The sequence below is a fragment of the Microplitis demolitor genome, chromosome 9 (assembly GCF_026212275.2).
Source record: "Microplitis demolitor isolate Queensland-Clemson2020A chromosome 9, iyMicDemo2.1a, whole genome shotgun sequence".
NCBI classification, from domain to species: Eukaryota; Metazoa; Arthropoda; class Insecta; order Hymenoptera; family Braconidae; genus Microplitis; species Microplitis demolitor.
Genome location: NC_068553.1, coordinates 324,794 through 336,877, shown reverse-complemented (window position 1 = coordinate 336,877; position 12,084 = coordinate 324,794). Strand labels below are relative to the sequence as shown.

Below are 12,084 nucleotides of genomic sequence, written 5' to 3'. Positions count from 1 at the left end.
CATTATTCGTATATAATGTTATTTCTCCAATAATTTCTGATACGAATTATTCCTCGTCATCCATCACAGTGTTAAGAATCGCGAAATATGAGTAAGACTTCTGTATAACCTAAAAAAAAATATATTATTCAAATAATGGTCGTTCTGGTATAGATTCGCAACCAATAAAAATTCAACCATTCACTAGATCTTCATATATTGTTAACTGAATTTCGCTGTATAGATAGCTGCTTATAATTACCGATAAATATGTTTTCATGGAGAAAACAAAAAAATAGCCAGCCTTCATTTCCAGGGGAGTCAACCCTTGTAATAATCCATTCAGCACAAGCTGCTTCGATTTAGACCCAATATTATTTTCCCATCCGCTCGTATATATAGATTTCCATAATTTATCATCCTATGTTCGAAAAAATTTTTTTTTAATTATAATGTGATATCTCAGAAAAAAAAAAAAATTCCAAACGTGAAAACAATGCTTATTTAATGCATGGTAAATGCAAAAATGAATAATTACATGTATGATGATTAATTTCTTTACTTATATATATATATATATATATATATATATATATATATATATATATATATATATATATATATACAAGGGTGGCCCAAAAAAACCGACTATTTTTTTTTTTTTCGAGTTCCTTATAAAAATTGGTTGGTTTACAATTTTGAAGTTCCCTATCAAAAAGTCCATATGAAAATCCAGTCGAAATTCCTAGTGGGTTCCCACATGGCGTTTTCGAATGGTTTCCCATAGGAATATTAATCTGTTGTTTTATTTATAAACGCGTATCAATAAATGATAGACATAGAAATCAAGATCCGCCAGATTATATATAAATTACTTATATAGAAACCCATGGTTTCCTAAATGGATTCTTATATAAATTCATACACTCCTATATTAAACCTCATGAATCCGTACATAATTTCATACTTTTCTGTACAGATTCCTATGGATTCCCATGCAATCCCACATGGATTTTTTTGATAGGATTATCTGGACGTTGGTTGATAATGATTTTCTAATGATGACTATGAAAAATGAAAATATACTTGGTTAATATTGTTTAGGTGCGTGGCTCCACAGATTTATCAATGTTCCAAGTGCTCACACTCTGAATATTCATAAATAAATCCTTTTCCCATGTTAAATTTAACTGAACTAAAAATTTTCATATATATTTTTTAAATTAATCATATTTTATAACTTTTGTATAACTTATCAATTATTGTTGCTTAAGATGTTAAAATTCGTTTTAAAGTGATGTATCTAAAATTTGATTTTTTCTAATTAAAAACAGGTGAAGCCATGACTCTAAACATCAGTAACTATATATTTTTTTGTAACAACGAAAAATGTTAATTTAATGATGATTTATCACTTGTATATCTTTGAAACACCTCGATAATTAATCGATTTCCAAGAATGCACCAATAAACTAAATGGATCAAACCGGATCCGAGCATAATAACATCTCGGAAAATGTTTCTTTTTTTCTTGAGTGCCTATAAAATAAAAAATTATATTTTTAAGGTAGTTGACCTGCTACAATATTGTCAAAAAGTTATGAGCCATATGCGCGCGGCTAATATAGGTTAGGTTGTTGTTGAAGAAGAATCTTATCGAAATTAATCGGATTTCTCAATCAGGGACATTAGAAAAAATATATAAACAATCATACTCACTAAAGCCATTTGAAAAAGTCCAATGCATGTTAATAAACAATCTGATGATATTTGGGCAAACAATACAACGCTATATGTACTGTTAAATCTATCGATAAGACTTAATAGTCGACGATGATGCTTAACACAAAGTGTAAATCTTTTTACAAATGAATCATTTTTAACATGGGCCTCTTTCGATGAAAAAGGTACGAATGCATGTATTTTTGTTTGTTCTGAAGTTACGTCGAGATACTTGTAGTTTTTAATTGTTCTGTATTCTTGTTCGTCCATTGAAAAAGTCGCACGAGGTATCTCGAGACTATTGCAATGACCATAGTTGGCTTCTAGTATAATTGTTTGAACGACAATCCATCTTATAAGTCCCATAACCATTGGGTCGTATATAACAGTCCACATGCATTCGGTACATAAGCCGTAAAGTTCAAATAGATATACTAATTGAAATATCGGATCCGGTTCTTTATCAAATGGAACAACAACACGTATTGGTAATTGACGTGTCTTCAATATTATTGGCAATGGCAATACAAGTGTTAACACAACAAATGTACAGGCAATTATAAATATAATGAAATCCATATTTTGGTATGTTAGTCCTATTCTGACAGTTGTTAACGCTCCTAGATCTATGTTCAATAATGAGCTTTAGATATGAACAAATAATTATCTATGATCATTTAAATAATTATATGACCATGTGTGAATTCACACATGCCCTCGCGGACCTGGAATCACTGTAAAATCACAGTGATTTTGTGCCATTCGGTCACTGTAGTTTTATGGTTATCTCACAGTGATTCGATAGTGGTTTCACAGTGATCTTATTATGTTATCACAGTCGATTCATAGTTACCTCACAGTGGTATTGCAGTAATTTTAGTGTGGCACCACAGCCAATTCATCTGTGCGAATTTAGCGTCTCATCGAAGAAATTGCGAAATCAAAATGACCTGGATTGATAGGTCTACGTTAGGTCCGTATAGGTCAACCAAAATTATCGTTAGGTCCCCTATAGTTTTTTTATAAATAATTTTTAAAATTTTGCAAAAAAAAAAAAATTTCATTTTAGCACCTCATTCAGAAAGAAACCAATAAATTTGATCATTTTTGCATTCCTTATCATTAGGTCCGTATTGGTCTTTAGTTTTTCATGCTAAAATGAAATATTTGTTTTTGCAAAATTTCAAAAATTATTCATAAAAAAACTGTAGGGGACCTAACGATAATTTTGGTGGACCTATACGGACCTAACGTAGACCTCTCAATTCAGGTCATTTTGATTTCGCAATTTCTTCGATGAGACGCTAAATTTGCACAGGTCAGCCAATTCACAGTGAATCCACAGTGAATTTCCAGTAAACTTACAGTAAATTCACAGTGAATTTACTGTAAGCTTACTGGAAATTCACTGTGGAAAAAAAATACAAAAAAATTATTAAAACCTACCATCATTTTTTTATTTCAAATAAAAGAAAAAACAAAAATTTTCAATGACTATCATTTTTTATTTTTTTTTTGTCATTCTATAATATCAAACTTTGAAGCTTTTTGCAATTTTTTCCATTAAACTTATTTCTCAAAACACATCTTGAAAATTTAGCGTGTCATTGAAGGAATTGCGAAATCAAAATGACCTGGATTGATAGGTCTACGTTAGGTCCGTATAGGTCAACAAAAATTATCGTTAGGTCCCCTATAGTTTTTTTATAAATAATTTTTGAAATTTTGCAAAAAAAAAAAATTTCATTTTAGCACCTCATTCAGAAAGAAACCAATAAATTTGATCATTTTTGCATTCCTTATCATTAGGTCCGTATTGGTCTTTAGTTTTTCATGCTAAAATGAAATATTTGTTTTTGCAAAATTTCAAAAATTATTCATAAAAAAACTGTAGGGGACCTAACGATAATTTTGGTGGACCTATACGGACCTAACGTAGACCTCTCAATTCAGGTCATTTTGATTTCGCAATTTCTTCGATGAGACGCTAAATTTGCAAAGGTCAGCCAATTCACAGTGAATCCACAGTGAATTTCCAGTAAACTTACAGTAAATTCACAGTGAATTTACTGTAAGTTTACTGGAAATTCACTGTGGAAAAAAAATACAAAAAAGTTATTAAAACCTACCATCATTTTTTTATTTCAAATAAAAGAAAAAACAAAAATTTTCAATGACTATCATTTTTTATTTTTTTTTTGTCATTCTATAATATCAAACTTTGAAGCTTTTTGCAATTTTTTCCATTAAACTCATTTCTCAAAACACATCTTGAAAATTTTTAAGTGTTCAGAGAACTTTGAAATAAAAAAAAAAAAGAATACAAACAAAAATTAAAAATGGCCATCATGACACAAATATTCAGTTTATTTAAAAAAATTACATAAAAAAGTTGAAGAATGTTTGAACAACTTTTTGTTTGCTATTCTAAAATCACCATAAAACTATAGGCAAATCATCATAAATTTTCTGTGGAATCATGGTGAAATCACCATTAATTTACTGTGAAATCATGGTGAAAACACCATTACTTTACTGTGATCATACTTGATCACACATGATATTATGGAAGATCATATAAGATTAATTATGGTAATTTATGATCATGTTTAAAGCTGTAGTAGCTAATATAGCTTCCCATATGATCATATATGATAAAATGTGTCGTCATAATTGATCATATATGATCATACCACAGCGTTGAAAGAGTGCAAAGATAAAAAAGTAATTAAACTAAATATATATATGTTAACTTACCTGATGAGTATTTCAATTTCGTAATAGGCTCATGAATATCATCAAGGAGCTTACGAATACTTTTTTGATGTTTAATAAGTGTGTAAGCTTTCATAGTTGCCGTTACCATTGGGAATATATAACCCAAATTATAGGATACTTCACCCAGGTCGGCAAAATTAACAATGAAGTCAGCGGTGTTTAGAATGATGAGAACCGTCGTCATCACCCAATTGAATATTTGAAACGCAACTATCGCAATATATTTACCTGGCGGTTCATTATTAAATTCGAATAATCCCCAAATTCTTTAAATTAAAAATTTTAAAAAATTACAATTATAAATTATATAAACGTTGTATTTTTAAAATTATTATTCACTTTGCGAAACGCAACCCAATGTCCAAAACTTTGCAGTGTGAATCTATTGGCGTTTTTTCCATATTGAAATTATATTTTTTTTTTTTTCAATGTGCTAACGTTTTAGTTTAAACAAAAGTATTTTTACCTCTTATATCTTTTTATAAGGATTAGACTATAAAAAACCGCCTCTACCTCACAGTAAATTTATGAATAATAAATAATATTTCACACCTCAGAGGGGTGTGTTAATATAATATGTACATATTTAATATCAGTGGGAAATAGTTTAAAGAAATTTACTGAGGCTGAATTATTTTTACAAGAAAAAAAATAATATCATATTGATGATAAGAAAAAAAAATTTTAGTGATAGCATATTAAAATTTTTACTTTAATTCTAATTAATTTTTTTGACTTCCCCCTACAATATTGGTTTCGTTTCGATTTTTGAAAATCGAGTTTTTAACAGATCTTGAATTTTTGGGATCCTAAGAACCTATTCTGACCATTTTCAGAATGATGTCCAAGTGTATGTATATGTATGTATGTAAATATTAAAACTTTTGAACAAAATGAACCAATTTGGCTTTTTGAGGGCGTTTGAACCGGCTTACTAGTTTCAAAAATTGAGCATAATCAGTACATTGTATTCGGAGATATTCCGAAAATTGGATTTTTTCAAGAATTATATTTTCGGATAATTTGTGATCTACTCGGTGGATTAATTCTAAAATCTAATAAGCTCAGAAAGTTTCGAAGTCGCGTCAAATGCTACCTAAATTATCAAAATCGGTTCATTAGTGCAAAAAAAAAAAAGTCGGAAGAATTTCGAAAAACTAATTGATGACAATTTTGTTTTTTTACGTTAGTAGAAAAAAAAACTGCGATGAATATTACCTTGAACGTCAAAATCGGTTTATTATTTCAAAAGACATTGCTGACCCTACCAGATCAGAATTACGGTAAATTACCGTAGTTTGCCGTAATTTACCGCAAATTACGGTAGTTTGCGGTAAATACCTTATTTTACGGCAATTTTACGGTAAAATTGTGGCGGTTTACCGCCAATTTGCCGTAATTTACGGTATTGAAAAGAATTACCGTAAAATATGGCATTTTGCCGTAAATTACGGCGAATTTGCCGCAAAATAAGGTAATTTACCGTAATTCCGATCCATAAGGTGATAGAAATAAACGATTTACTTCATTTTTTTCTTGTTAATTACTCAAATTTTCGCAATGAAATATGCAACATTACTATTTTCGAGCTTCAAAAGATCAAAAGTGGTTTGTCGATGATACCAAACTTCTTGAGCTCGAAAACACCGGAAAATTTCGGGGCTGACCAGCAGTCAGACAACTTTCAATTTTTTTTTTACCTATTGATTATCATCGCGCTAACGGACCCAAATTACGGTAACTTACCGTAAATTTCGGTAAACTTACCGCATTGTACGGTAAATAAATACTTTATCGTAATTTGCGGTCATTTACCTTCATTCGGGTTCATTAGGGAATTTTAGATGGATTTCGCAATCGTATCTTTGTGAAATTATCATATTTTACGGAGGCTGTAACGCACTCTATCGTATTTTACGGTGGATTTTTCGTAAATTACGGTATTTCCACAGCAATTTACCAATTTACCGTAAATTACGGTAAATATGCCCGAATTTTTTTACGGTCGATTTACCGCACATTGCGGTAAATTTACGGTAATTTGCGGTGAATCAGGTCTGTTACAGCAGACATCATTTCTAAGACTTTCAATGTAAAATAATAGAAAATACTGGAGGAAAAAAATTATTAGAGTCCGAGACTCGTGAGATCCATGTCGGTCATCTGCTCTGTCGGTCCATTTAATATTTTTTTTTTATTTTACCAACTAATTTTCATCCTTCACAATTTTTTAGGCTCTTTTCCAGTCTCACGCACTGATAATCATAGTATTCAATTTGACGTCACCCCGAGGTCACATAGAAATTTTTTATCAAATGAATTTGTTCAGATAAAATTATTTGCTTGACCTAAAGCATAAAATGTTATTAATAATAAAATAAATTATTTCGCTAATAAATATTACAGTTCCTAAAAACTAATAATTTTTATTTATTGATATTGATATGATCCCATTATAGATAATTACACAACAAAGTAATACTTAGATACTAGCAATTTTATAAAGTATCTATAATATACTTTTATGCTCCAAGATCCTTGACTTATTTTATTATTCAGGTCGGGACTAAAAAAAAACCTTTTATAAATTTAATATATTTAATGCGTCAGTACTGAGTTTGTAATGCTTTTAATTTTTATCATAACTAAATTCATTTATTTAAGACCTAATAAAAAAAGTTTTTTTTCAACCACCCGATATACTATTTTATTTTGGTTAAAACATCAATCGATTTTGTAGTAAGACATTACAACACATTCAACTTTCGAAGTGTTCATAGTAAAACATTCTATCGGCAATCGTTCAGGTAATTATTAGACGTATATATATGTATAGTAGGGTGGCCCAAAAAAAACGACTATTTTTTTTCGAGTCTCTTATGAAAATTTGTTAGTTTACGATGTTTTAAGAAGCCTCTCCAAAAATCGAAGATAAAAATTTTTCAAGAGGTCGCTCACGAATTTCGAAAATATAAAAAATGATCGAAATTTGAATTTTTATTTCAAATTTTTTCTTTATCGTGGCAACAATAGTTTATATTTGTGAAATTATGACTACGCTGAAAATTTAAGCCCAAAATTTAAATATTTAAACCTCGCTCAAGAATTTTGAATGTTTTCTAGCGACCCTTGAATATTAATAATAAAGCTTCTCGATTTTTTTACCATCAATTTGCATCACAATCAATAAAAATATAACGGAGAAATATAAATAATAATTTATTTACATACTTTTTTATTTTTTAATTCAATTTTTCGGTTTTTTCGCTTATTCAAAACTTAGCAAATTTTATTGTTTAAGACTGCCCTGTATATTTTTGGTTATGCAAAAGTTATATTTTAGTGCAATGACAATAATTGAGTAATAAAAAAATACAAAAACTAATTCAAAGTATTAGTCACATGTTATCAGTTAATATTCAAAATTTTTGAGCGCCATTTAAATATTTAAATTTTGGGCTTAAATTTTCAGCATAGACATGATTTTTCAAATATAAACTATTGCTGCCACGAAAAAAACAAAATTTCGAAGTAAAAAATCCGAATTTCAATTATTTTTTATATTTTCAAAATTCGTGAGCGACCTCTCGAAAATTTTTTATCGTCGATTTTTTGGACAGGCTTCTTAAAACATCGTAAGCAAACAAATTTTCATAAGAGACTCGAAAAAAAAAAAATAGTCGGTTTTTTGGGCCACCCTAATATATATATATATTATACGTATTATATTAGGGGTATATAAACAATTCGAACTTGGTAATTATTAGGTCGAATTAAATAGTAAAATTTGATTCGAAATTTATATAATCTTTCTTTTTTTTAGATAAAGTTTCAAATTTCATCCGAAAAATTATCATGGATGTTTTTATAATCATTTTGTTAATAATAACAATATTGTTATTATATTTTTATATAAAAAACTATAGCTATTGGAAATTAAACAAAATAAATGGACCAAAGCCATTTCCATTTGTCGGTACGATAATTCAAGTTCTTATTGGCAAACTGTCAATAGGAAATTACACTAAAAAAATATACGATCAGTATCCCGGCGAGCGTATGGTCGGCGTTTACGCGGGAACTAAAAAAGTTCTGATCTTGCGTGACTTAGAATTAATTCGAGACGTTATGGTAAAAGATTTTTCCAGTTTCGTCGATCGAGGGTTAGGATATCACGACAAACATGAGCCATTGTCAGCAAATGTCGGTTTAGTTGATGAAGGTAGATGGCGCTTATTGCGACGTCAATTAACGCCGGTATTTTCGTCAACGAAACTAAAAAAAATGTTCAGTCTTTTGATTGGCTGCACTGATCCTCTCATTAAAAATCTCACGTCAGTTGACGGCCATGTTGTTGACATAGGACCGGTGATGAAGAAATACGCAATCGATGTAATTGGAGTCTGCGCATTTGGTCTTAAAATTGACGCACTGCTCGATGACGATAACCTTTTTTATAAAATGGGTCACAGATTTTTCAAACCAACTCTTAAAAATTTCTTAAGATTGAGACTCAAATCATACGCGCCATTTTTGTACAAATTTATTGGCGGGTGGTTTACAGACTGGGAGCTTCAGAAATTTTTTATTACACTCACACGTGATAATATTGAACATCGCAAAAAATTTAATGAAAATCGTAATGATTTTATTGATTTATTAATGACATTAAAAGAAAATTCTCAGGATTCATATGATACAGGTAAATTTTTTAATTAAAATTACTAATTCCTTGGTAAAACTATTTATAAATATGATCAAATATAATTTATCAAATGAGATCATATGTGATCATACATAACATCAGAAATAATATATATGATCATACTTAATATAAAACATAATGGATGATGGTCACATATCTGGTATCCGACATGATCTTTCGTGATGACGTATCGTATCAGATAAAATCACACATGATCATATACAATCATATATGAATTTAAACCTGATTAGATATGATCATATATGGTTATACGTAATATCAGGTACATGGCTATAGATGACTGATCACATATTTGGTATCAGATAAAACCTGATATGATCACATATAGTCATATATGAATTCAAACCTGATTAGATATGATTATATATGGTTATACATATTATCAGATATATGGCTATAGATGACTGATCACATATTTGGTATCAGATAAAACCAGATATGATCACATATAATCATTTATGAATTCAAACCTGATTAGATATGATCATATATGGTTATACATATTATCAGATATATGGCTATAGATGACTGATCACATATTTGGTATCAGATAAAACCAGATATGATCACATATAATCATTTATGAATTCAAACCTGATTAGATATGATCATATATGGTTATACATATTATCAGATATATGGCTATAGATGACTGATCACATATTTGGTATCAGATAAAACCAGATATGATCACATATAATCATTTATGAATTCAAACCTGATTAGATATGATTATATATGGTTATACATATTATCAGATATATGGCTATAGATGACTGATCACATATTTGGTATCAGATAAAACCAGATATGATCACATACAGTCATATATGAATTCAAACCTGATTAGATATGATCATATGTGATCGTGTATAGTCATATAAGATCATTGATCATATATGGTTATACATATTATCAGATATATGGTTATAGATGACTGATCACATATTTGGTATCAAATAAAACCAGATATGATCACATACAGTCATATATGAAATTAAACCTGATTAGATATGATCATATGTGATTATGTATGACTATACATATATGATCATTGATTGATTATATATAATATCAGATAAGACTACGGATGATTGATCACATATCGTATCAGATATAATTTTTAATGGTAATATATGATATCAGATAATACCAAATATGATCACATAATTGTATATGAATTGAAACCTGATTATAAATATGATCATATATGATTATACGTAATACCGGATAAAATTTTATATGGTCATACATGATACCAAATATAGTCATATATGATCATATCTAATATCAGGCATTACTATAAATTACGAAGCAGGATCATATCTAAGAGTATATATGATCATATATTTTTGACGTAGGATAAAAATATATATTATTTTTGTAGCAATAACAGATTCAGTTTTGGCAGCCCAATTGTTTATTTTTTTCGTTGCTGGTTATGAAACTTCAGCATCGACAATAAGTAATTGTGTTTTTGAATTGGCAATAAATTCCGAAATCCAAAATAAATTGCGAGATGAAATAAATTGTGAATTAATTTCTTGTGATGGCAATATTACATATGATGGAATTGAAAATATGAAATATCTTGATAAAGTTGTTTGTGGTGAGTATAAGTAAATAAATAAATAAATAAATATGTACATATATTTTTTATTTCAGAAACTTTGAGAAAATATCCACCAATAAATTTTACACTGAGAAGATCTACACAATCATATAAATTTTCCGGTACTAATTTAACAATTCCCAAAGGTACAATAATTTGGATTCCAATTGCTGGGATTCACCGCAATTCCGAATACTACCCAAACCCCGATGTATTCGATCCCGAGCGTTTTAAAACCGAGGAAATAAATAATCGTCCTCAAATGTCTTATTTGCCATTTGGCGCCGGCCCGCGAAATTGTATCGGTAGGAAATACAACTTTTTAGTAATAAAGTATACTATCTACTAAATAATACTTACATATGATCATAATCCACACGTGATCATATATGCCACACAATTCACTATTATTTTACATGTGGTTTAAAAAATCTGAAATAGTAAAATAATTTTATTATTCTTAAAACAGGATTACGTTTCGCAAAGATGGAAGTTAAAATAGCTGTGATAAAACTTATCCAGCATTTCAAAATTGATGTTTGCGATGAAACAGACGTGAATTACACAATTGATGAAAAGCTGTTTCTGCTGGCTCCATTAAATGGAATACGCCTAAAAGTAACAAAGTTATAATACAGTAAATCATTGAAAATAATATGTTCAATGATAATCATTATTTTTATCGTTTAGTGACGTTTAGACCCTATTTCGTGTTAAAAATAAAAACAACTCTTAATTATATTAAATAATTTAATCTGTTAATGTAAGATAATGTCCAACCACAAACGTGCCTAAAATCATTTATTCTATAATTCAAACATTTTTTTTATTAAACTGTGGGTTGGAAAATTACAATACCTTACGATATCTCCGATAGCTTATTAGTAAGAGTAATCCATCAGATTAATTACACCCATAGATTATATTACTTGTCATCGTTGCTCAAAATGGTACCTCATCTAAACAGTAATGGCGCCCAAGTCTACTTTTTCGATTAAATATTCATTTAATAATAGTCTATTCATAATAAACAGTATGAGTATTCAAGATAACATGTATAAAAAAAATATTTATGTGTATTTTAAAGTATGTTTACAAAAAAAAAAAAAAAAAAAAAAAAAAAAAAAAAAAAAAAAAAAAAAAAAAATTGTTTGACACCTGTTTGCCCACTATATATCTAGTGTTCTCGATATGATTTAAACTTAAAGAGGGTTCTTGACAAACTGAACATCAAGTCAAGTGTTATGGCAACTGTAACTATAGATTG

General features: G+C 29.0%; 2 protein-coding genes across 2 annotated transcripts; one reads left to right on the top strand and one right to left on the bottom strand.

Annotated features, from left to right (window-relative positions):
* Positions 1–2,470, bottom strand: LOC103575356 (uncharacterized). Its single transcript, XM_008555110.3, has 4 exons — positions 1,699–2,470; positions 1,414–1,518; positions 242–400; positions 1–109 (listed from the first exon to the last, which is right to left on the bottom strand). The coding sequence occupies exons 1-4, from the start codon at positions 2,278–2,280 to the stop codon at positions 47–49; spliced, it is 909 nt and encodes a 302-aa protein (XP_008553332.3). The 5' UTR covers positions 2,281–2,470; the 3' UTR covers positions 1–46.
* Positions 2,471–5,909: 3,439 nt separating this feature from the next.
* LOC103575373 (probable cytochrome P450 6a13) lies at positions 5,910–11,816 on the top strand. Its single transcript, XM_053742004.1, has 5 exons — positions 5,910–5,953; positions 8,406–9,181; positions 10,608–10,814; positions 10,871–11,122; positions 11,287–11,816. The coding sequence occupies exons 1-5, from the start codon at positions 5,910–5,912 to the stop codon at positions 11,448–11,450; spliced, it is 1,443 nt and encodes a 480-aa protein (XP_053597979.1). The 3' UTR covers positions 11,451–11,816.
* Positions 11,817–12,084: the final 268 nt, after the last annotated feature.